The sequence below is a fragment of the Salvia splendens genome, chromosome 10, assembly GCF_004379255.2.
Source record: "Salvia splendens isolate huo1 chromosome 10, SspV2, whole genome shotgun sequence".
Lineage (NCBI taxonomy): Eukaryota > Viridiplantae > Streptophyta > Magnoliopsida > Lamiales > Lamiaceae > Salvia > Salvia splendens.
In genome coordinates this window covers 928,745-954,345 of record NC_056041.1, presented here as the reverse complement: position 1 = coordinate 954,345, position 25,601 = coordinate 928,745, and the positions used below count along the sequence as shown (strand labels likewise).

General features: G+C 40.0%; 3 protein-coding genes across 4 annotated transcripts; 2 read left to right on the top strand and 1 right to left on the bottom strand.

Moving 5' to 3' along the window:
• Positions 1-147: 147 nt before the first annotated feature.
• LOC121751744 lies at positions 148-9,695 on the top strand. The gene is made up of 17 exons (XM_042146537.1): positions 148-438; positions 549-623; positions 1,135-1,223; positions 1,467-1,551; positions 1,810-1,891; positions 2,172-2,265; positions 2,771-3,089; positions 3,157-3,216; positions 3,745-3,792; positions 3,890-4,022; positions 4,124-4,200; positions 4,360-4,458; positions 4,545-4,615; positions 4,697-4,787; positions 4,871-4,965; positions 7,719-8,140; positions 8,574-9,695. Exons 1-17 carry the CDS (start codon positions 268-270, stop codon positions 9,662-9,664), a joined length of 3,102 nt encoding a protein of 1,033 aa, XP_042002471.1. The 5' UTR covers positions 148-267; the 3' UTR covers positions 9,665-9,695.
• A 189-nt stretch (positions 9,696-9,884) lies between these two features.
• LOC121752128 lies at positions 9,885-11,669 on the bottom strand. Its single transcript, XM_042147033.1, has 2 exons — positions 11,223-11,669; positions 9,885-10,703 (listed from the first exon to the last, which is right to left on the bottom strand). The coding sequence occupies exons 1-2, from the start codon at positions 11,610-11,612 to the stop codon at positions 10,287-10,289; spliced, it is 807 nt and encodes a 268-aa protein (XP_042002967.1). The 5' UTR covers positions 11,613-11,669; the 3' UTR covers positions 9,885-10,286.
• Positions 11,670-12,566: 897 nt separating this feature from the next.
• LOC121752127 (bifunctional TH2 protein, mitochondrial-like) lies at positions 12,567-16,717 on the top strand. Of its 2 annotated transcripts, none has more exons than XM_042147031.1 (6): positions 12,567-13,078; positions 13,721-13,829; positions 14,473-14,763; positions 14,867-15,281; positions 15,396-15,662; positions 15,966-16,717. In XM_042147031.1, the coding sequence occupies exons 1-6, from the start codon at positions 12,708-12,710 to the stop codon at positions 16,376-16,378; spliced, it is 1,866 nt and encodes a 621-aa protein (XP_042002965.1). In that variant the 5' UTR covers positions 12,567-12,707; the 3' UTR covers positions 16,379-16,717. The 2 variants fall into 2 exon arrangements, with proteins under 2 accessions (XP_042002965.1, XP_042002966.1); XM_042147032.1 differs by having other exon boundaries at positions 12,942-13,078; positions 13,710-13,829.
• The last annotated feature ends 8,884 nt before the right edge of the window (positions 16,718-25,601 follow it).

Genomic DNA, 25,601 nt, shown 5'->3' with positions numbered 1-25,601 from the left:
CTTGAGCAACTAAAGAGTATATATAAATGAATATTCTAAATAAAATGGGCTATAGAATCTATGTGGGCCAGGTCAAAAGGTCTGGCCCAATTTGAAATAAATTTCTACCAAACCCTTAAAAAGGGCCCAAATAAAAAAAATAGAGAAACAAAGAGCGGCAAATCTGCTGCTTCTTAAAAAAAAAAAAAAATCTGCTGCTTCTCTCCGTTTGCGCCACCGCCACCTGCAAAAAGGAATTCTCTCTCTCTAACTTGGAAAAGTATTGCAATGAAGGAGAGAGAAGAGGAGAATTTCGTGACCCCTGGTGATATACTTGGAAAAGCTCTGGAGCTGAAACCTGGCTACGGCGCTTATTTCTCCTCCCACGATAAAACCATATACGCCTCGCTCACTGGATTCCGCTCTATCACTCCTGCCCCAATCGACTCCGACGACCAGGTAATTCCAATGCCGGAAACACTGCTGATTTTGAGCTGGATTGAATATTCATTTTCTTTTTGTAATTTTTTGGCTTTTTTGGGAATTTATGTGTGGATTGTTGTTTTTAGCGGGCGACGGTGGAGGTGAAGGGGCACAAGGCGCACGGTCCGGTGCCGGAGCCCGGTGTTGTTGTTACTGCAAGAGTAAGGTTTTTCAATCTTCTAATTTTGTTTTGCTTGTGGAAATGTAGTTAATTTTGGTTTGGTGATGAGCTGAGTTAGGGCATAATTTAGCTTACATTAAGCTTACTTATAATTGAATAATCTCATTTAAAAATATTAGTATATGCATATTGAATATTGGAGTTCTAAATAGTTTGGCTCATCTATTGCTCTATCTAATGAATTTGATTTCTTATTTTAAATTTATATGTATAAGCTAAATTAAGCCTAGGGCACAAGTAGCGTGTTTTTTTTTTGGAAATTTGAGTCATTTAAGGGGAATATAGGGGAGATTTTGATGGCAATTTTATGAGATAGAAAGAGTATACTCTATATGTTTTCTAGGAATTGTAGGCTGAATCTATTTGTTAAGCGCTTTGGTTTTAGAAAGTGATCGTAGTAACTGAGGTTGCTGATTGCGAATTGGGGTAAACTTTAGACTATTCTGACTATGCTTATACTTTGCCATATTTTACTTGTTTTCTTGTGACAGGTTACAAAGGTGATGGCTAAAATGGCTTCTGCAGATATTGTTTGTGTAGGTCCCAAATCCGTTAAAGAAAAATTTACAGGCATCATTAGGTATGTGAAGTAACTTTTACTCTTTTAGGCATTGTTGGCTTTTCTTGAGACTACTAGCGATTAAGAGTTTAGACCATGGTTAATGCTTATTATCTCATCGAATATAACTAGAAGATAGTGGCATGATACTAAGTGCGACTTTCACTTTTCATTTATCGGTATTACTTTTACTTTGAGTACCATTTTTTCTTTCTGGAACCTAATGGGTGATGACTACCTTGTCTTGGAATGCACATACGACAGGCAGCAAGATGTCAGGGCAACGGAGATCGACAAAGTAGAAATGCACTCCTCTTTCCGTCCTGGCGACATAGTTAAAGCTTTAGTTGTATCCTTCGTACCATTTTCAGATCAACATAGTTATTTTTTCAATAGTCCACATGATTGAACATTTATATGTCAAACCTTTAGATGAGATCAACTATTGTGAGTTTATATTCAGAAACGCACACACAAAACACATTTAACTGTTTTTCTCTATCCCAATCGTTGAAATGGTTTGGATTCATTTTGCCTATTTGAGTTGATACACACTGATTTTATTATTCAATGCCATTGCTATCCTTAATGTTTCTCCTTTTTAAAGCTGTCTCTTGGTGATGCTCGAGCTTATTATTTATCAACTGCAAAGAATGAACTCGGTGTTGTTTCAGCCGAAAGCGCTGCTGGTATAAACTTCTCTACCTGTCTATCTGTTAAAACTTGTCCACTAGTCATTATAGCCTCGCTAAGGAATGCATAGACGTGGGAGACCACTTTCAATGCAAAAAGAAGCTATGGAAAGAAACAGATAGGGTGGATTATTGCCAAACGTGACAGTTTGTGTGAAACAATTCTAATACCTTGTTCTTGGTTTTACTTTTCCATTCAGTTCAAATCTTCCTTTCGCAGGCATGATTTACATACACTTGTGCTCGTTCCTTAACCATACATTCTAAACTCGTGCAGGTGCAACGATGGTTCCTATAAGCTGGACTGAGATGCAGTGCCCTCTAACAGGCCAAACTGAGCAGAGAAAAGTAGCAAAGATCGACGCCGTCTGAAGTAGCTGGAAACTGCATTTTGCACACTAGGTGTTAACTTGTTAGCTGCTGCTGCTGCTGCTGCTCTCAACCAAAGCATTGTGCTCTTTATCTGTAGTACTTTTAGTTTAGAGGCTTGGTTTTGAGAAGTGTACCATTTCATACTTTCATGAAAAATGATGTTAAAACTTTCCAGTTTAGTGCAGATTCTATAGTTATTCATTTTTCGAAAAGATTAATTATTTTCCTATTTTCTTTATACGGCAAGAAATCCATTATTCAGAGACGATTAAGTGGTGATATGCTTTTTCGATGTTTTTTTATGTTTGATGATAAATGTTCATAAATTAAATATAAATATTAATTACTTTAATTAATTTCAAATATATTAATATAGTATTAAATATTTACTGTTCCTAATAATTAGAAAAGATTAATTTATGTATATAAACATGTAGAGATTTAGGAGAAAATCGTTATTATAATTATGTCATCCGAAATATTGGATAATTTGTCCACATTCAGCCCACATGTCAACTCCAATACCATAAAAATAAAAATAAATATTGAAAGAAACAGAAAAAAACTGCAACAGCTTTTCTCGCTTAGAAACCAAAAAATGGCTACTACCTCACTCTCAGCTCTGTATCTTCTTCCTCCCTCCAAATTCTCTTCCTCTCATTCCCACTCCTTCCCCCAAACTCCCCTCCATATCCCCTCCTTCCCGAATCACACACCCCTAAAGTCCAAATCGCTTAGAACAATATCATTTGCTCTCGCAGAATCATCGGATTCTTCCAAATCCATTGACCGTGACCTTCAAATTCTTCTCCAAGAGCTCGCGGTATGGCCAATTTGTGAGTTATGCAATAAACTAAATCGTAAATTTACTTTTCTGTTTTTTTTCGCAGGAATGTTTTGTTCTTCCCGCGGACTATTTTAAGCAGTTGCCGAATGATCTCCGTCTGGATGTAAGCTTACTAATTGGAGACATGTGCTTGTTTTAGCCTTTTAGGGTTCGAATTTTTCTATCTCGAGTTTTTAGAATTTATGTTTTTGTGATTGTGTACACTGTGCCTGGAAGTTTGTACCTTTTGCATAACTATAGAGGATAGAATAGATAAGCTGTGCCTGCAAATTTTGAATTGATCGAAGTTATGTAAATTTCTGAAATGCAACAATTGTATTTATGCATTGTGTAATGTAGCTGAATAAATGGTTATAACTTTACATTAGTAGGGTAGAATTTGTAATTTGAAGCATAAATACTAGCCTTGGGTGATAAATAACGTATGCGGATAGTTGTGTCGGATTCAGTATGTCTCTGAAATTTGCAGCTGTGCTGTGGAGATGAGTTAGGTTTACATCTTAAGCATTGATGGTTGTACTTTGCTCGAACATGACTAAACCAATTCCTGATTTTCATACTGTTGTTTTTGTGGCTTCTCTATTTCTTCACTTTTATAGAGAAATTAACTTTTCCCTTTAAAATGTTGAAGCTGAATGATGCGGCCTTTGATCTCTCAAACGGCACTGTCAAAGATGAGGTCAGTTTGTATTATTGATTGAAATTTGAAATGCATTAGAGATTTTGAAGTGATTGATGTGTTGATGATGAATCGTCTGCTTGCCTTTGTATTTCAGTGTGGTGAAGAGGCTGGAGAGACTTTGTTAAATATAAGTCGAGCGTGGGAAAATGCAGAGACGTCAGTTTCAGCAGCGTTGGTGAGCAAGCTCCCCCAACTAGTGGGCTCTCTGACCAGTAATAACAAGTCAGGCAAGTTTGCAGTGATACCGCTTGCTCTCTGTTGTATTTTTTTTGTGTTTGTTAAAACGTCTCTAGTAGAGCTTACTGATTTCGGTCTTACTGCTAGTTAGCACTTGGCAAGCGCCTGGTTTCGGCTTCTAGAAGATTTCAGGCGATGGGCCAGTATGGTCAAGGTGAACTGCAAATGGTATGGATAGAATCTAGTTTTGAACGAAGTCGTGAAAGTACATTTGTTTCACCCTTGAGTTTCTTGTTGCTTCGTTTATTGGTTTCTGGTTTCAGATTACATTCACCATAAGCATTTTCTGCACCTCAGTTCACTGTTGATCATTCTTAATCAGCATAGATTGCCAAAGTCATGAACAGAGTAGGAAAGGCATTGTCCGAAATTCCAGTTTCCGAGGTAGCTGATGAAGAACCAAAACAGGAAACTAGGGTTCTAAAGGTATATCGTCTTGCAATTGAAATAAATCATGTTCTAGAATCACTATATTGTGGAAACGAGGCAGTCATACTCCTGCCTCTCTGCAGTTCGGCGAGCTCCAGGTCGAATTGACTCCAGAAAAGGCGTATACTGGTGCTGTCATTGCCTTCTTCTTCGGGTACACTCTGCTCGAGCTGTGAGATTCTCATTTCTCGAGCAAAGTTTGAGAAACTCACACCTTTTGAAAATCCACTTGCAGGATTCTCACGTGGCAAGTGAGTCAAGGCATCCAACGCATACCAGAGAGCTCGTTGGAGTATGCAAATGACAACGCGCTGCTCCTTGCTAAGGTGCCTAAAGTAAAACTTATTTTTTGTACATTTCGTTTTCATCATACGATCTTTGCTGAAAGGAGAAATGATGCGAAATGCAGTCGCTGCGATTGACACTGCTGTCAATCTTCTACTCGTCAACGTTCTTATCTGCGTTCGCGTCTGTCGGGCTAGTCCTACTTGCAGGACAATTGAAGTCGAAGGATAAGTGAAATTGTATGCTCTTTGAATTGTATTGCATCTTTTGCTGAGAGTTGTGATGTAATTTGATCTTTTGTCTTTATAATAATGCAGACTACTTTGATCATATTATCACTATACAAACAACACCTAGTGTTTGTCTGAATCGTAATTACTTTCTACCAGAAATTTAACAAATTGATTTTAATGAGTAAGTGTAGAGATAATAATATATGTAAATGGAAAAAAAATAAAATACAAGATAAAATAAGAAAATTAAAAGCATTATTTTTGCCAAAAGAGGAAATTAATCATTTAGATTGAGATATTTTATATAGAAATTCGACTACTTAACTTGGGAAGGGGAGAATATTTTCTACTTTAAATGAACAAAACTAGAGTTTACATAGTATAGTCATCGATGGTGTGATTTTTTATTTATGCTGGAATTTCACCTATGCCCTGACTATTTTATATTAATTGATAGGTATCACGTGTAACAAAATAATTCAATGTATTCGAAGTAAATTATGAATATACTATATCAGACAAACATATATAGTGACATCACGTGTGATGTTAGTTCACCCACAATTATCATTAATTTGGACTTCTTTGCTAATAATTTTGTGTTATCGTCTTGTTTGAAAAGTAGCCACAAATTGTGCTGTCATAGTATATGCAGACATCAAAGTTTTCAGCTATTTACTTCTTTTAACAATGCTGTTTAGATCTGACTTTAGTTGATATTTACTTATATAATTAATTTGACAACCAATTATTCTCAATGAGAGGCCAGCCTTCTTATCACATACTTGAATTATAAAATTCATACACTATGATTTATTAATTTCAACTTTACCCTCCAAACTCCAAAGTCCAAACGCCTACGGTTTCCATAGATTCTTATAAAAATGGAGATTGGTTCGGTCAAAATATTTGAAAATACAAAATATAAATATTGCTGTTAGATTCTATATGTATAAATTATACTTATATGTTAATTAATAATTTGTACTCCCTCCGTCCGTTACTAAATGTCTCATTTTTTATTTTTTTTTGTCCGCTAACAAATGTCACATTTTATTTTTACTATTTTTTATAAGTGGGCCCTATTACACTAATTTATTTCAATCACATTTTATTATAAAACTATTATTCTATCTGTCTCCTAAAAATAGAAATTATTTCCTTTTTTCGTCTCATAAAAATAGAAACTTTCATTTTTAGAAAATTTCTTTTTCTCTAATGAAGTGTGACCTATTTTCCACAGACATGTTTTTTTTCCATCTCTTCTACTTTATCAATTTTGCATTAAAATCCGTGTTATTTCAAATATTTCAATTTATAGGAGACGGAAGGAGCATATAAAAGTAAGACCTACATTTCACAAACTTTTTTCTATCCACTTTTCTTAACAAAGTTAAATAATTTCTTAAAACTTTATCGATTATGAGATATTTAATCTTACTCAAACTAAAAATTGACTAGAAAGGAATCAAAACTCCGCTTTGCCACCTCAATTTCTTAAACTGATTGACACTAAAACAAGCTAATCACATAAGCTTTTCAATATTTATGATGGGATCAAATCTCAACGTACTACACATTCGTGCAAAAAGGTAGGAGGGTAAATTAGATATAATTTGCATCTGAGGTCAAAAGATTTCTTTCATTTATTTAATAATCTCTATGTAATGACGATGTTGACATCAAATTGATTTTATTTGATCAAACTTGATTAAATCATTCTACAATGAGTATTTTACAATATTAAAAAGCACTACTATTAATTTGACCATTTGGTTGTCTGACCTTTTGAAGTAGAGATAGAGATCCAGTTCACGATACCTATATCAATTAAATTATTGCTGGCCTATATTATATTTAGGCAAATTGTTTATAACGCTTTTATTGCGATTTTCAACCCAATGCAGACGTAGTACTCTACTCCCAATTAATGACATTCAAAAGGTCAACAGCAAGATTCAAGATTCAAATGTATTGAATCCAAAATTTATTACTACTACTTTTTATAGGAATAATACAAAACATTGAAAAGAATCTCATATTTTCACATTAGAACTCCACCATACGACTTGTCAAGATTCTGTTGATATTTTTAGACTATAATGATTCCAATATTAGAATATGATGATACCCCTCACAATTAAAATCTATATTATGACTTCATAAATATGTGCCACATCATTAGTTGTGTCTTCGCAATATCATCAATTTCATTTAAAATTAAGGAATTATATTATGACTTCATAAATCGTTGTATCACCAATTTCATAAATATTGTATTTTCGAAATATCACCAATTTTCTAGTACTATATATTACTATGACTTTATAAAAATGAATTTAAAATTAGGTAATATATTATTCCAACCAAAAAAAACAATAGTATTAAATTGGCAAAAACAATTCAGATTAATATAACTTGCACTAATTGAAAATCAGGATATATGTAGAACCAAATTAACTGCGAAACATATTTTGAAATATAACCTAATTTGCATACATCGAATAAAAACATGAATTTACTGAATACAGGCATTTAATTTTTACATGATAATGAGCACAATATAAAAAATCAGGATATAATTAGAACCAAATTAATTGCGAAGCATGTACTATAATTAACATATATAAAATGTCCAAAATACCCCAAGTCTCCCACAATCTCTATAAATATAAAATCTACTCTAATAATTCCTTCTCATCCCAAAACTTTTTTTCTACCAATGGCTGATCCCATAAGCTGCTCAGCAGCCGACCTCCTCCCCCTCCTCGGCGGCTCCGCGGCCAACGCCACCGCCGCAGCCGCCTTCCTCTGCACCCGCTTCGACGAGGTTTCCTCCCGCCTCGATGGGGCCAAGTTCGCCATCGACAACACATACCTCCTCTTCTCGGCCTACTTGGTCTTCGCCATGCAGCTGGGCTTCGCTATGCTCTGCGCCGGCTCGGTCCGTGCCAAGAACACCATGAACATCATGCTCACGAACGTTCTGGACGCCGCGGCTGGCGGCCTCAGCTACTACCTCTTTGGCTACGCCTTTGCCTTTGGCGGGCCCTCGAACGGCTTCATCGGGAAACACTTCTTCGGCCTCAGAGATTTCCCCTCTCCGGCCGGGGATTATAGCTTCTTCTTGTATCAATGGGCTTTCGCCATTGCTGCCGCAGGTGATTCAAATTTTCATCACTGTTTTTCTTGTAAATAATTATGATATATTCTGTGAAACGTAAAAATCTATGACTTCAATGGAATTAAAGGCAAAAGTCATTGGAAAATAATATGGCATTTATTGATGGTGTTAATGCAGAATGTCAACGGTTGCAGGAGTAATACATATAGGAAATTTGGATATGAAACCAAAAACAATGGGAAGAGAAATAATGGGTTTTATTCTGACATTAATAATAGATTCATAGGTAGTAAGAATCTACTATTTTTATGCATGCCACAAAATATTTCTTTTTCAGCACAATATTTTTAGTGTGAAGAAAGAAATTAAGTAGAAGCGTGATTTTCATCTTTAGAAATTAGTCATTTTTGTATATAGTAAAGGGTATATTTGTCCAAACATAATATTATGACGCTGTATATTGTGATCAGGCATTACTAGCGGCTCCATTGCTGAGAGAACTCAATTTGTGGCATATTTGATATACTCCTCATTCCTCACTGGGTTCGTGTATCCGGTGGTCTCACATTGGGTCTGGTCCGGAGACGGTTGGGCTGGCGCAGCGAAGGCTGACGGGAACTTTCTCTTCGGTTCGGGAGCCATCGACTTTGCTGGCTCGGGTGTCGTCCACATGGTTGGTGGCATTGCCGGTTTATGGGGAGCACTAATCGAGGGACCGAGGATCGGCCGGTTCGACCACAGTGGCCTGTCTGTAGCCCTGCGCGGCCACAGTGCATCGCTAGTGGTGCTAGGCACCTTCCTTCTATGGTTTGGGTGGTATGGTTTCAACCCCGGTTCGTTTCTGGCGATAGCGAAGTCATACGACACTAGGGGGGCCTACTACGGCCAGTGGAGCGCGGTGGGGAGAACAGCTGTCACGACTACATTAGCTGGAAGCACAGCTGCCCTAACCACCCTGTTCGGGAAGAGGCTCTTGGTTGGGCATTGGAATGTGATTGATGTGTGCAATGGGTTGTTGGGAGGGTTTGCCGCTATCACCTCAGGCTGCTCTGTGGTTGAGCCATGGGCTGCAATTATATGCGGCTTCGTGGCATCTTGGGTGCTGATAGGTTTCAACAAGCTGGCCGAGAAGGTAAAGTATGATGACCCATTGGAGGCAGCGCAGTTGCACGGTGGCTGTGGTGCGTGGGGCTTGCTATTCACTGGGCTATTCGCCAAGAAAGCTTTTGTAAACGAGGTTTACCCAGGGAAACCAGATAGGCCGTACGGGCTGCTCATGGGCGGTGGCGGGAGGCTCTTGGGAGCCCAGATCATCCAAATTCTGGTGATTATCGGGTGGGTCACGGTGACAATGGCACCGCTTTTCTGGGTGCTCCACAAGCTGAGGTTGCTGAGGATTTCGTCCGACGATGAAATGGCCGGAATGGATGTCACCAGGCATGGTGGCTTAGCCTACATCTACCATGACCAGGAAGACGAAAATACTCTGCCACACTTCAAGATGACAAGGATCGAACAGGGGGAAACTCCAATAGGGGAGCGCCGACAGCAGGGTGCATAGGTCCGGTCCAGGCATGTTCAAGAATTCAGCATCTACGACAACAGGAACCAATGTTTTCCAAAACGCATTAGGATGTGAAACAAGTCAACAAGAACTAGTGGTTTATGGTAACAGTATTTTTTAGTAGTCTATGCCCATAATTTTGATGTTTTTGATCTGTTTTGATTCCATCTAGATAAGCTTCATTGTGTAACAGAGTCCTATGTCAAGACAATGAATGTTTCACATTCCATAAGACGGTATATATTCAACCTCATTCGCTGTTTAACACAAAATGATGTATACAGGTTCTTGAATGAGACAACAAACAATAACAGTGACACAACGACACAACGAATAATAACAGTCAAAACCATGGCAAAGGCTCATAATGTAATCCATGACTGAAATGGGAGAACTAACTGGAGCCAAAAAAATCGAACCTTTAAGAGCAGTGTCGACCCACCGGTTTATAAGTCAAGCGAGCTTAGCAATTGAAAGCTGATTTGTCTAAGAATGGGGACAACTTTGTATGCAATCTAGAGATCAGAATAGCTTGGTCCAAAATCCCATGAATGGGAATATTGCAATCAAGAGTCTGCTGAGCAATGGACTTCACCCTTTGTTCTCAAGTTATCTTAAATCACTCGTTCGATACTGGTTCCTCTTCCTTCTTAATAGGCGCCACATGAGGATCCTTGTCCGCTCTCACTGGATTATCTAGCTCGTCCCACCCTCCAAAATCTTGACGATTCCTGCTCTCATTTGCATTGTTATTATTGCCTTCGAACCATGACTTGTAATTCCCAGCTTCCTTCCTATTCCGGGTTTGGCCTCCCTTTTCTTTTCTTGCTCTAGAACGACCAGTGAAAGGCCTCTTCTTCCTCTTAGACTTGCGTTTTGGGGTTTCATCGGACCTCCCCCACAGCATGTCCGCAACTAGATAAAATGCTGACTGAGCAAGGGGAAGAGCAACTGCCATGAGGATAGAATCAGGGCCCCTGTCCATAAAAAAATAGATCACAACTGCTGGAACCATCCATCCAAAGGCTCTAAGTATCTGCACGATAACTAAACTCCATCATCTCATTGAAGTGCAAGATAGACTATTCGAACTAATCTATGCACCAACTATTCGAATTAATGTATGCATCAAACAGTAAAAAAGCAGTTAATCTAATTGTGAGAAACCTATTTCTCGAAGCCTCATTTTCAACGAAGATAACTAAATGAAGAATCACATAATTGAGACACATAACTTCAAACTCCAGTTTTGCAGAATCAAGCAAATATTAGCCAATAATCAACTCTAAGCTGCAAACTGAGATCAATACGTCGTTGTCAAGGCTATTCTAAAAAAATTCACAGATTCTTTCCCAAATACAACGCAGCAACAAAATTGAGAATATTTCAGCAACTATGCATATCACAAACTCAATTTAAATAAACGAAAATACGTTCAATTAACTTCTAAATCTGCCTGAAATCAGTAAAATTATGGAGGAAAATTGTCATAATTCTATATTAATATAGGAATTGTACAATTTAAAGCAAGCGATAAATTGAACTAATACACTACCTTAAACACCCAATCGAATCCAATCGAAGCTTCGAGAATCCCAAAACCATCTTCCTCCTCATCATCATCATCGGACCACCAAACCCTCTGCTTCACAGCGTTCCTGAACTCTAACACATCCTCCTCATCGAACTCGTCCGCTGAATAAGAGTCGCTAAATCTGGATCGTCGGTTAGGTCTCGAATTCCCCTCCCAATTCCACCTCCGGCCACCGGTAAAAAACCGCCACCGACACGCCTTGTAATTGGTTCGGCCGCCGTCATCTATGAATCTGCGGAAGTGATTACGATAAGCTGGACTTTTGAATTCGCAGAAAAATTGAACTGCTTGAGACCCCATTGAGCATGGGCGACTGAGCATGATTTCAGAAAACCGCCATTTTTGATGCATCAGGAATCAGGATGTTGGAGGTACAATCTGAACAGCCTGAGGTGCAAACGCTATGTAAGCTTTATCTCTTTCGCTTAAAATAAAATAATTAATAATTAGACTGCGACAGTAAAAGTAGAAAACAGATTAATTATTTAAAAATCCAAATTTTAACGGTTTCAACCGAATGCTTCAGATGTTATCCGCTTAATACAGTTTGTTATCCGTAAAATAAAATAAAATAAAATAAAATAAAATAAAATACAATAAAATAAAATAAAATAAAAAATAAATTTTAAAAATCCGATGATAACGTTTAATTATAATTTGAAGTGTGTTATTAAAAAAAAATATCTACAACTGTTTAACTAACAGTAACAAAAAAAACTACTCCCTCTCTGTCCCACTACAAGTGAGACGTTTTTTTCTGACTGCTGTTTTGCGAAGATAATAATAAATAGTTAACGTGAATGAAAAATAAAGCAAGAAAGAACAGTATAGAAGAGAATCATATATACATTATTATCTTATTTACTTTACTTTATCTCTACTCTAACTATTTATTATTATTTTTGTAAAACAACGCCCGATTTGGAGTGCATCACTTGTAGTGGGAATGAGGGAGTACTTAACTGACTTTGGATTAGAATTTTGAAGGTACAATTAGAACAACCTGAGGTGCAAATGCTATATGCTTTCTCTCTTATCAACCTCTTTCAGTTAGCTCGCCAAAATTAAAAATTAAAAATTAAATATAAAAATAATTAAAATTAGATTGCACCCTTATAATAAAAAAAAGGTTAATTATTTTTAGACTCCAAACGAAAATAACAAAAAAAACTGTTTTTGACTTCGGGCTAGTAGGCCCACTTGTAACTGCATACCGATCTTGGGATAAATGGGCCGATTGATGAATGGGCATTTTTGGAATGTGTATATATTAAAGCACATCACGCCTTATTTTCATCTGTCCATTTTAAACTTTCCAATTCTCTCTCCGCCACCACCGTCCACCGCCTCCTCAGCCGCAGCCGACGCCGCCTGAAGCAGGAAACTAGTAGAACCTCCTTCTAGAGGAACAAACTCTAGAAGAATAAGGAATTCACGCTAAATTTGATGCAGAAGCTGATAAGTTCCCTCAAAACCCTATCATCGCGGCAATCGCCCAATTTCTCCACAAATCTGTTTTCCACTTCTTCTCGTTCTGTTCCTTCCCCGGCGTTCGTGCATCGTCTCCGATCTTGCAAATTCGCATCGACTACCGGTGATTTTAAAGCAATTACGATGGCATCGTCGGCAACGGGGAAGTTGCCGGCAGTGATAGAAGACGGTTTAGGAAAGAAGTACTGGAGAAAGTTCAAGACGGAGTGGACTGAAGCTCTTTACACTCCATTTGTGATCGCATTGGCGGCGGGAAATCTCAAGCTCGACACATTTCGCGATTATATCGCACAGGACGTGTATTTCCTGCGTGCATTTGTGAAAGCGTTAGTAATCCTAACTTCTGTGTGTTTATTTGATCCACATTTCGTATTCTTATGTTTTTTTGTCGTTGAATTTTTAATCAGTTTTTTTTTAATTAAAAGTGTATTACAGCTATGTTGATGTTTGTTTCTTGGTATAGAATTCAAATGCTTGTTTCTTGAAATCGTGATAGAATTAGTGAGCAAATTAATAATAAGCGTAGGGAGAGATTCGTAGTGAGTATATTTCTTTGATATATTAGGAAATAAGCGTAGGGAGAGATTCTTAATGTGCAGACGATTTTATATGTGTGTTACTCTTGTGAATGTTAGTTTAGCAGTTGAAATAGTGTGTTACTTCATTCTTTGGTGGGAAAATATTAGCAGTTGAAAGATTCTATCAGCTTTCTTGCCAAAGAAAATGTTCTGTTTCTTTTTCTTTTCTTTTTTTTAATTTTATTTTTGTGCCATAGGTTGTTAAATGGTTTTGAAGTTAATAATTTAAACTCTCTGTTTACACTTTTAGAATTTCCAGTTTAATGAAGATGATGCATGCTTGGGAAACCTATTTTAGTGGAATCTATTAGTATAAAATATTTGACCATAGCATTTAAATAGTAATGCGATATAATATCTAATTGTAAGGGTCCAAAAGTTGTGCATCAGGTATGAAATGGCTGAGGAATGTGCTGATGATGACGATGCAAAACTTGGGATCGCTGAACTCCGAAAAAATGTTCTTAAAGAACTCAAAATGCATGATTCATCTGGTGATGTAAGTAATAATGTGACTGCAGCTGCATGTGTTTGGAACATTATTTTTTAAAATAACATGTTACTGCTCCAGATGTTATACCCTGGTCTTTGTTTGTAAAATAGACCTTCTGTACGATGAGTAGAAAACTTTTGGATATAGTGTTTAAAATCAATACTAAATTTCTCTTAATGACATCAAGGATTTAGTGTTTAAAATTGTTTTCTAGTTAGTTTTCTGGATCTATTAGACTCCTTTTGGATCTAAACTGTTGACCTCTGAGGACAGAAGAAGATGAAGATTGTGAGTAGATTTATTTTCATAAGTCTGGAATCTTCACTATTTGTGAATTAGATCAGTAACACATTGCTTATTATGCTACACCGCGTTTATTCCCATGTACATGGTGGATAAAAATAAGATTAGTCATGTGATTGGCTTGTTGTTTTGCTTCTGCTAAATAACTTGATCATACGCCATCTTGTTGGGTGAAATGCTAGATACTCAGAAACCTGACATAATAGCTTGTGGGGTGTTTATTTGTTAAGTTTAATGACTGTAGTCCAGTTTGTTTGCTTCTAAGTTGACATTATATCCACCAGCTTCATATGAATCTCCATTGTGTTACTGTTTTCCTAACTGTTCTCCACATTGGCCTATGCAGGTATGGGGTTTTAGTTTGCCCAAAGACATCACTCCAAATGCTGCAACTGTTAAGTATACAGATTTTTTGTTGGCAACGGCCTCGGGAAAGGTTGATGGGATAAAAGCTCCTGGTAAACTTGCTACTCCTTTTGAGAAAACAAAATTGGCAGCTTATACTATCGGTGCCATGACACCTTGTATGAGGCTATATGCCTTTCTGGGTAAGGAGTTGCAGACACTTGTTGATCCCAATGAAGGTGTTCATCCTTACCAAAAGTGGATAGACAATTATTCCTCTGATGCTTTTCAGGTTTGTTAGCAATACTAGTTTTGCATTTAACTAAAGCAACGTATACCTTACTTCTCATTAATTATTCTGCCCCTACGGTTCCATCCCTTCTTTTTCTGTATAGGCTGCAGCTTTGCAAACAGAGGATCTTTTGGAAACATTGAGTGTATCTTTAACTGGGGAAGAGCTTGATATAATTGAAAAGCTCTATTTTCACGCTATGAAGCTTGAAATAGAGTTCTTTCTAGCCCAGCCACTTGCGCAGCAAATTGTTGTTCCACTCTCTAAAGAGCACAACCCAACAGAAAAATGTCTCGTGTTATTTTCAGATTTTGATTTGACGTGCACTGTTGTGGACTCATCAGCGATCTTGGCGGAAATAGCAATTATAACAGCTCCAAAATCAGATCAAAACCAAACTGAAACTCAACTTGCTCGGATGTCCTCAGTTGATTTAAGAAATACATGGGGAGAACTTTCCAAGGATTACACTGAAGAGTATGAACAGTGCATCGACAGCATACTGCATTCTGATAAAGGTGAGTATTTTATCATGGTTCTCTCATGGCCATAAATGTTGTCAATCTTCTAGACGTGCTAATTGGTTTGGAGTGTAGATGATAAAATTTTTTGTGATTAATTGTGCTTGGTAGAGGACAAATTCAACTATCTCGGGCTACGTGCAGCACTTGAGAACCTTTCAGATTTTGAGAAAAAAGCAAACTTAAGAGTGATCGAGTCTGGGGTATTGAAGGGTATAAATGCCGATGACATCAAACGGGCTGGAGGACGCCTTATCCTACAGGATGGTTGTACCAATTTTTTTCAGCATGCTGTTAGGAATGAAAAGTTGAACAAAAACATTAATATCCTCTCCTATTGCTGGTGTGCTGATCTAATCAGGTCTGCTTTTTCCTCAGGTAAGCCCTTTTCCTATCACATTATGAAACATGAATATTGCATCCTCAAGTTTTAAGTGAACTTGTAAAACTTAAGAGTTTTCCTTACCTTTAGTTTAGGAATGTTTTAACTTTCGATTAAGTAATCTGATTTAGGAGACCTTGAATTTCATTTATGTAAGATCTTGTTTTGTAATGGTGTTGTGAAACTGATTTGTAGGTTATGAAGTGCTTTATATTGTATTGTCTAAGATTAGGATGGAATTTCTTCATTATTCTTTGAGGCTTACACAGTTAACACTAATTTGGTCTAACCACATGCAGTTGGTTTAGAAGATGGTACCATACATGCAAATGAGTTGGTCTATGAAGACTCAGTATCCACGGGTGAGATTGTTAAGAAGATTGAGTCTCCGGTCGACAAAGTTCAAGTGTTTACTAAAATACTGCAGAACAGCTGCAACGATAAGAAGACCGTGACCATCTATATTGGAGATTCAGTGGGTGACTTGCTTTGCTTGCTCGAAGCAGATGTGGGAATCGTGATAGGTTCAAGCGCCAGCCTTAGAAGAGTGGGAAATCATTTCGGCGTTTCTTTTGTTCCCCTTTTCCCATCTCTGGTCGCGAAACAGAAACAAGTAACTGATGAAAGCATGCCTGGCTGGAAGGGTCTTTCTGGAGTTCTCTACACAGTATCAAGCTGGACAGAGATCCATTCTTTCATTCTCGGGTTGTAGGAGCTCTTCCCGTCTCGGATACACTGCATTGGAAGTTTTGGAGATATACATACAAGCTTGGTGGCTGTTTTTGTTGTTGGCCACACATATGATCATCAGCTTTGTTGTTCCCTTTGTTTTTACTACAGGGTCTTCAGCTCAACAATCATTTCTCTTTTTTAGCCAAACAATTATAAACTGTGAATGCAATTCTTTTGGCTGGAGTGTTACTCAAAAGTATTTTTTCAGATCCGAAGCTTGATTTTCACCTATCTTTGATTGAAATATTGAAATGTAGTAGGCAGATATGTTCCATTCACGTTTTGCATTGAATGACACTTTGGAGTATTGTATGTGATATTCTCAACTGCAATTTACTTTGAAGAAACTGTCAGCTTTTCTAAAATTTACACTCATATGCTCATTTTATGAATGCCAATAAATGAGTATTGGAAACACACTACAACTAGGAACTGTACACATAATAAATGTGGGCGGCCATTTATTCTTCTTCCTTTTTCCAACACCCCCTCAAGTTGAGTAACGGTATCGCCGATACTCAACTTGCACAGAAATTCTTTAAAGACTTTAGAACACAACGCCTTGGTCAATATGTCTGCGAGTTGTTCCTCAGATCGAACAAATTGAAATTCGATGATGCCGCCTTCGAGTTTTTCTTTGATGAAGTGACGATCAACTTCGACATGTTTTGTTCTGTCATGCTGTACAGGATTCTCTGAAATGCTGATTGCTGCTTTGTTGTCACAAAAAAGTTGACTTCTCCGTGTTGGTGGAAAGCCAATTTCTGTTAACAATCTTCTAAGCCAAAGTATTTTCATAAGACCACTTCTAATCCCTCGAAATTAGGCTTCCGCACTTGATAGGGCTACGACTTTTTGTTTCTTGCTCCTCCAAGTGACTAAGTTACCCCCAACAAAGGTAAAAAACCCTCCAGTGGATTTTCTATCAATTGGATTGCTTGTCCAATCGGCATCGGTGTATCCATCGATTTCCAGATCTTCTTTCTTTTCTAAGAATACCCCATAACCAGAAGTTCCTTTTAAATACCTCACAATTCTCATGACAACATTCATATGATCTTCCTGAGGCTGATGCATGAATTGACTCACAATACCAACTGCATATGAGATATCGGGCCGAGTATAAGCAAGCTAGATAAGTTTTTCTACTAACCGTTGATACCTTTCACGATCTGTAGGTTTAGCTCCATCCACAATTTTCAACCCATGGTTGGGTATCATTGGGGTATCCGCAGGCTTGCAGTCTAGTAGGCCCGTTTCGACTAGCATGTCAAGTACATACTTTTTCTATCTTAGGAATATCCCGTGTTTAGATCTCAACACTTCAATTCCTAGAAAGTACTTCATTGAAGGTTTTTTATTGATTTCCTGCTCTGATACCATCTCAAAGATGGTAATCGAGAGTAGTATAGAAAGATTGGATAGGCATATTGCTGTAGAAAGTAAAGAGATTATATTTCTTGATATTTTTTATATGCTCATCTCCCTAGTATTTATAAGAAGATTTGAGTCTCGTTAAATATACCAATAAATTAGTATTGGAAACACACTACATCTAGGAACTCTACCCATAATAAATGTTGGCGGCCATTTATTCTTCTTCCTTTTTCCAACATATACATCTAGTTATTCTACACTAGCTTCTATACCGTTCCATTATATTATGATGCATTTCTTGAACTTCCGAAGCTTGTTCAACTTTTAACGTATTTAAACATGCTTCTTACATACTCTAGACGAATCAAGTTGGTGGCTATTTGATTTCAATTACCATATTCCATCTTATAATAAATAAAATTGGATTCATCTATGATATAGTAGTATCCACTTGGCAAATCATTGTCGAGGAGAAATCATGATATCCACAACATCCCATGAGATCAAAGACAAAAAAACAAGAAAAAATAGTTTCGGCTGATGGAAATATGAGTTCGACTGACTCAATAAGTCACTCCAATATTTTCTTTTGTTTATTGTATGGAGATTCACAATCTTTATTTAGTTTTTCTTAAATCCGTACAAAATGTGTCATTATCTGTAATGACCCACAAAAGAAAATTGAAAAAATTTTGCAGAGTTAAGCCTCTTTGGATGTTATTGAGTTCTAAGCAGGCTAAAGGGTACCCAAAAGGAACTCAAGAAATACTAAAGCAAGAAATAAAACAGATTTATAAAAGAAATCATTGGAAAACAACAATCAAAAAATTTGTTAGTAATTGATGGAGTACGTACTAAACAAGCCCAACAGCAGTTAAAGCCCATCAGCCTAAGGCCCAAGAAAGAGTTCAGTTCGGCACAACCAAAGAGTATCAGTCCGGCATGACTAAAGAGTTCAGTTCGGCACAACCAAAGAGTTCGGCCCCAGCCTACAGCTCGGTAAAAGCCAACCAATCAAACTCTGCTCTCAGGTCGGCATCAAGCTCTACTCTCAGATCGGCAAAAGCTGCTCGGCAATAATTCAGCAGTTCGGTCTCAGTATTCGACCGAACTAGGAGATAGTGGACTCATGCAGGATTTCCACCTCCACTACACCCACGATCTATTTAGTGGTGTCAAGCAGTCATTAACTCATGCAGGATAGTGGACCCATGCAAGATCGCCACGATCTCCACGACATCCACTACCTAGTAAATGGTGCTGCATGCCACGATCTGGTTCAATGTATAAATAGAACCTAGATCAGATAGATAGGGTTAGCTTCTAAAGACTCTCTCGCTCTCTAGAGATAAAATATAAAATAGCAAGTCTGTATTGTAAGCTGTAGAAAACAGATCAAGCAATACAACTCTGCCCTCTTTTCTTCCCGTGGACGTAGATTTACCTCAGTAAATCGAACCACGTAAATTCTCTGTGTCGTGATCTTTATTCTCTACCAGCATTCATCACCATCGAAAATTCGCGGATTCATCACTGGCGCCGTCTGTGGGAAACAGAGAACCAAATTTGTGATAAAGCGAATTTTTGACCCTTTTTCCACCCCAAAAAAAATGCATACCAGATCACACACTACCCGTAATACCGTTCGTGAAAACCATGAGGAAGCTAGTCCAGCTCGCAGGTCTGAAAAACGGCCTCGGGAGACATCTACCTCCGGTTCTCACGAAGAAGGAACAAGCCACTCCAGGAGAGATCGCACCGAGTCTTCCCAGCAGCCCGATTTAAATGAAGCTGTCAAGCTGTTCTTGGCCGAGAAGCAGGAGGAGTTCTTAACCTTCCTGCAGAAGAACCAACAGTCGGAGAAGACAACGGCGGATTCTCCCTCCTCATCCAGACATGAAAGTCACTACCGCAGTAGTGACGTGTCTTCCAGGAGAAAGAATCCTCAACCCCGACATGTTCCTGTTCCTCCTCGGTACCAGAACCACAGGAGAACTTCATCTCCTCCGTACCGAAGAGATGTCGGGTTCGCCATGTACGGAGCATTAAAGACTCCGTTCTCGGACGATATCACCCGAACTCCTTTGCCGCGGAACTACCGGACACCGTCAATGACTTATGACGGGCTAGTGGATCCTCATGACTTCTTGGGACGCTATCAGTATAATATGGCGAACCAGGGTCTCAATGAGGTCCATATGTGCAAGCTGTTCCCCGAGCTGCTCATCGGGAATGCCAGAAGGTGGTTCGACAGCCTTCCTCAAGGCAGCATTAGATCCTACCGAGATCTAATGGATGCTTTCCACAGGAGGTTCTTTCAGAAAGCGGAAGCCCGAATTACTTCGGCTCAGCTGCTTTCCATTCGTCAAGGTCGCGACGAAAAAATCAGCGACTTTATGACAAGATTCCACAAGGAATGCCTGCAAGTAGACGATCTCAACGATCTGCTTGTCATCTCGGCATTCCAAAATGGAATCCTGCCCGGAGCTCTCTACAGGAAGCTCGTTGAGTGCGGTCCGCAGACAGCTCAGGAAATGTGGGACATTGTGGACCAGTACTCCCGGGCCGATGAGGCAGACCGTCGCAAACGGTCGTTAGACAGCTCATCGTCCCGAGGAGACAGAAGGAAGCCCGATCATAGCGATCAGGGACATCCTCGCCGGACTCCATTTGAAAGAATTCAAAGGGCTCCGGTGCAAGACAGATTGGGACCCCGTCTCAATCCCGAGAAGCCGCCCGCTCAGTTCGTACCGCTAAACAAGTCAAGAGCGGAAATTTTCGAACTACATTCCGATATGTTCGAAAGACCAAAGCGGATGACGAAATCAGCCGCGCGGCGACCTCAGGATCAATATTGCTCCTTCCATCAAACCCACGGTCACGATACCGAGGAGTGCCGAAATTTGGCTGCAGGTATTGATGTTCTTGTGAAAACAGGAACGTTAAAAAAGTACCAAAGCAAGCAGCCGAAAAAGAACAAAAGGCAGAGAGGTGCGAACTGCAATCCTCAGGATCCGAAAAAGCATGAGGATCCCGAAGACGACGACGAGCCGCAATATGATGGAGTAATCCAGACTATTGATGCTCTCCCTGCCGGGAAGACTAAGTCGTCCCTAAAAGCAGAACGCAGAGGTTCCAATCAAGAGGAGCCAACACATAAAAGGCTGAAGAAAGACGAAGTGATTACATTTTCAGATGCCGATCCCGTCCCAGCCATCTCTCCTCACCAAGACGCTATTGTCATTCAAGCCGGAGTGGCAAACAAACTGATCCACAGAGTATTTGTGGATACATGAGCGTCAGTCAGCATTCTTTTTAAAGAATGTTTCGATAAAATGGAAGTGGATCCAGCTCGGCTCAGTCCGGCTCCACTTCCTCTGAAAAGTTTCGCCCATGAGGACACCCGCCCTGAAGGTATTATCAGCCTTCCGATCACGGTGGGAAAAGCGCCTACAAGCTCCAATACGATGATCGAGTTCTTTGTGGTGAAAGCTCGGTCCCCGTACAACATCATCCTGGGGAGAGACTGGCTCAACACAGTTCGGGCCGTTTGCTCTATTTATCACCTCACCATCAAGATCCCCACTAAAGGTGGGATAGCGGTCATCCGAGGTGATCAAAAGAGAGCAAAAGAATGTCTGCAGATTGCGCTTAAAAGTGCCGAGCAATCAGTTCGGCACCATCAAGCATAGCAATCACAGCAACCGGAGTCAGAGGCAAGCGAGATGACCGAAGTCACTTCAGAGCCGAACTCAATGACCGTTCAGTTATACGAAGATGATCCATCCAGAACGGTCAAGATCGGCTTCGCAGGAACGCCTCTACTCCGGGAAAAGACCATTCAGCTCCTCAAGGAGTACAAAGATGTCTTTGCATGGTCTCCGTTGGACATGACCGGAGTGCCCCCCGAGGTAATCACTCATCGGTTAAATATTGATCCTTCAATCCGGCCAGTAAAACAGAAGCAAAGACTCTTTGCGGCAGAAAGAAGCCAAGTCATCCATGACGAAGTCCGCCAATTACTAAAAGCGGATGTACTATTCGAGGTGAAATATCCTTCTTGGGTGGCCAATCCTGTGATGATCAAGAAAAAAGAAGGAGGATGGCGGATGTGCATAGATTTTACCGATCTAAACAAGCACTGTCCTAAAGATTGCTATCCCCTTCCGAATATAGATAAAAAAGTAGAAGCTTTGATCGGCTTCGAAATTTTCTGTTTTCTTGATTTATACAAAGGATATCACCAAGTATTGATGGATGAGAGTGACGCTCCGAAAACAGCTTTCATTACCGATTTCGGCATTTTCGCTTATAAAAAGATGCCATTCGGTTTAAAGAATGCCGGAGCCACTTATCAAAGGATGGTAGACAAGCTTTTTCGGCACCTAATCGGAAAACAGGTTGAAGTGTATGTCGACGACATAGTTGTCAAAAGCAAAAGCACTTCGGAGTACGAAGACAACCTCAAATCCACTCTCAACGTGCTCCGAAAAGCCAACCTCAAACTCAACCCCCAAAAATGTACCTTTTTGGTAGATTCGGGAAAGTTTCTGGGTTGTTGGGTTTCAAAGGACGGACTCAAGGCAAACCCCTCAAAAGTTCAAGTCGTTCAGAACATGGCAATGCCGAAGTCCATACATGACGTGCAAAGGCTAACCGGATGTCTAGCCGCACTGAATCGATTCCTTTCCCAAGCAGCCGAAAAGCAACTGCCGTTCTTCAAAGTGTTGAAAAAGGCACCAAAGTTCGAGTGGGGAGCCGAGCAAAAAAAGGCCTTTGACGAGCTCAAAAGTTATCTAGCCGAGCTTCCTATTCTCTCTGCTCCAACCGAAGCCGAAGTAATTTTCTTATACTTATCGGCATCCGATCAAACCATTAGCGCGGTGCTTGTACGAGAAGAAGGCCTAAAGCAGTTTCCCATCTACTTTACAAGCCGAGCATTAAGAGGTCCAGAAACAAGGTATCAACCTCTGGAGAAAATTGCTCTGGCGTTAGTAAATGCAGCAAGGAGACTGCGGCCATACTTCTATGCTCACAAGGTATGCGTCTTAACCGATCTGCCTCTTCGGCAAGTTTTGACCAAGCCAGAAGCATCAGGCAGAATCGCCAAATGGGCCATAGAGCTGGGAGAACACTCAATCGAGTACCTACCTCGAAAAGCCATCAAGGGACAAGCCTTGGCAGATTTTCTTGCAGAGGCTAAGTTCGATCAAGCAATCCCTGTCATTGCCGAACAGAAAAATTCTGCCAATGCCGAACTAGCACAGCCCTTGGAATCCGAAGAAGAGCCGCCGGACTGCTGGAGCGGATTCGTAGATGGAGCTTCAAACAAGATGGGAAGTGGAGCTGGTATTTTACTTGTCGCTCCCGACGGACACGAGGTAACCTACTCACTTCGGTTCCTATTCCCCACTACTAATAATGAAGCCGAGTACGAAGCCCTCCTGGCCGGACTCCAGTTAGCGCAAAGTCTGCTCGTCAAATCTCTCAAAGTCCATTGTGATTCACAAGTCATAGTAAATCACATGTTGGGTACAAGTGAAGCTCGTGACGAGAGAATGAAGAAGTATTTGGACAAAGCGCAAAGCATCAGCCGAAGTTTCTCCTATTTTCGGATAATCCGCATTCCCAGAGCGGAAAATAGCCGAGCAGATATCTTAAGTAAGTTGGCCTCAGATCCGAGCTCAAAGGCGGAAGAATTAATGCATCGAAGCATTGATGAAGCCGAGGTACATTCAGTATCCAGCTCGCCGAACTGGATGACGCCGATCTTGCAGTATCTGGATCAAGGACAATTGCCCGAGGATAAGAGAGAAGCTCGGAAGATCACGTGCCGAGCACTTCGGTACGAACTTCATGAAGGAGTCCTCTTTAGAAAGTCTTACCTCCAGCCGTTATTGCGGTGCGTAGGACCAGAAGAGACGGACTACATCCTCAGAGAAGTTCATGAAGGATCGTGCGGCAGCCACATCGGAGCTAGAGCTTTAGCTAAAAAAGTTCTAAGATGGGGATATTATTGGCCAACCTTGGTACAAGAAGCAGTGCAGCTCGTCAAGACATGCCCGAAGTGCCAAATCCATGCAAATATCCCAAGGATGCCGCAGACCGATCTATCCACTATGCAAAGCCCTTGGCCTTTTATGCAATGGGGTATAGACATAGTAGGACCACTACCACAAGCTCCTCGGCAAATGAAATTCCTTATCGTTGCCGTGGACTACTTCACGAAGTGGGTGGAAGCTGAACCATTAGCTACGATAACGAGCTCGAAGGCATTGGACTTCGTCTGGAAGAACATAGTGTGCCGATTTGGCATACCCCACATCCTCATCTCGGATAACGGGACTCAGTTCACCGACAAGTCGTTCAAGAATTGGTGCCAAGAGCTGAATATTCAACAGCGGTTCACTTCGGTCTCTCATCCACAAGCAAACGGACAAACGGAGGTAACAAATCGTATCCTGGTGAAAGGGTTAAAAGCTCGGTTAGAACAAGCCAAAGGACAATGGGTAGAAAATCTCCCTCAAGTCCTATGGTCCTACCGAACTACACCCACAACCTCCAGCGGTGAAACTCCGTACAGTCTGGTGTACGGCACTGAAGCCGTAATTCCGGTGGAGATCGGCGTACCCAGTCCCCGAACTCTAAATTTCTCAGCAGAAATGAACGACGACGGACTGAGAGCCGAGCTAGATCTTGCCGAAGAAAGAAGAGAATTGGCATGCATAAAAGCAGCCAAGTACAAGGAGCAAGTAGCCCGGTATTATAACCAAAGGGTGAAGAAGCTGCAATTTCAAGTGGGAGATCTCGTCTTGAGAAACAACGAAGTAAGCCGAGCAGAAAAGCTGGGCAAGCTCGAACCCACATGGGAAGGTCCATATCGGGTGTCAGAAGTCCTCGGCAAAGGGTCTTACAAATTGGCTCACATGTCAGGAGAACAGGTACCCCGAACATGGCACATTTCCAACCTCAAAAAGTTCCATTTGTAAGAGACAGTCCGGTCAGTCAGTCTTGAGTCCTGTTCGGTCAATGTGCTTTATTTGGTTTACTTGGTCTTTGCTTGTCTCTATGTGCTTTTTATTTGTCTATATGCGTTTTGTCTGTCTATGTGCATGTCGTCTCTTACAAATGTTACTGAGGTATCTTGTTCTTCGAAGGCTGATCCCCTTCTTAGAACATATACAAGTTAACGATTGTGAGTCCAAGCTTCTAAAGAGGATACAAGACCACAATTCAGCTTAAACAAGCAGTTCGTCTGAAACGAGCTGCAACAAGCCAACGATTGTGAGTCAAAGCTTCTAAAGAGGATACAAGACCACAATTCAGCTTAAACAAGCACTTCGTCTGAAACGAACTGCAATAAGCCAACGATTGTGAAGTCAAAGCTTCTAAAGAGGATACAAGACCACAATTCGGCTTAAAAATCAAGCACTTCGTCTGAAACGAACTGCAACGAAAGTCCGATTCTCGCGATAAAACTTGCCTGAATTAGGACAAGGGAAAGTCCGATCCACGCGATAAAACTCGCCGAATTAGGACAAGGGAAAGTCCGATCCCCAAATTAGGACAACGGAAAGTCCGATCCGAGCGATAAAACTCGCCAAATTAGGACACAAGCTTAGTCCGGTCAAAGATGTTTATTTCATCAGACCAAAGACGAGTCCGGTCAAAGATGTTTATTTCATCAGACCAAAGACAAGTCCGGTCAAAGATGTTTTTTTCATCAGACCAAAGACGAGTCCGGTCAAAGAAGAGTTCACTTCATAAGACCGAGGACAAACATCAACTTACCCCGTACCTTTATCCAGAATGCCGAAGTAATTCAC

What these genes read in the sequence shown, in the direction of transcription:
- LOC121752128 (XM_042147033.1), bottom strand. Translation starts at nt 11,612, where the DNA reads ATGCATCAAAAATGGCGGTTTTCTGAAATCATGCTCAGTCGCCCATGC. An exon ending in GATTCGATTGGGTGTTTAAG is followed by an intron (nt 10,704 to 11,222) that starts GTAGTGTATTAG and finishes GTTATCGTGCAG; the next exon opens with ATACTTAGAGCCTTTGGATG.
- LOC121752127 (XM_042147031.1), top strand. Translation starts at nt 12,708, where the DNA reads ATGCAGAAGCTGATAAGTTCCCTCAAAACCCTATCATCGCGGCAATCG. An exon ending in CATACTGCATTCTGATAAAG is followed by an intron (nt 15,282 to 15,395) that starts GTGAGTATTTTA and finishes TGTGCTTGGTAG; the next exon opens with AGGACAAATTCAACTATCTC. An exon ending in CAGGTCTGCTTTTTCCTCAG is followed by an intron (nt 15,663 to 15,965) that starts GTAAGCCCTTTT and finishes AACCACATGCAG; the next exon opens with TTGGTTTAGAAGATGGTACC.
- LOC121751744 (XM_042146537.1), top strand. Translation starts at nt 268, where the DNA reads ATGAAGGAGAGAGAAGAGGAGAATTTCGTGACCCCTGGTGATATACTT. An exon ending in AAATTTACAGGCATCATTAG is followed by an intron (nt 1,224 to 1,466) that starts GTATGTGAAGTA and finishes CACATACGACAG; the next exon opens with GCAGCAAGATGTCAGGGCAA. An exon ending in ACATAGTTAAAGCTTTAGTT is followed by an intron (nt 1,552 to 1,809) that starts GTATCCTTCGTA and finishes TCCTTTTTAAAG; the next exon opens with CTGTCTCTTGGTGATGCTCG.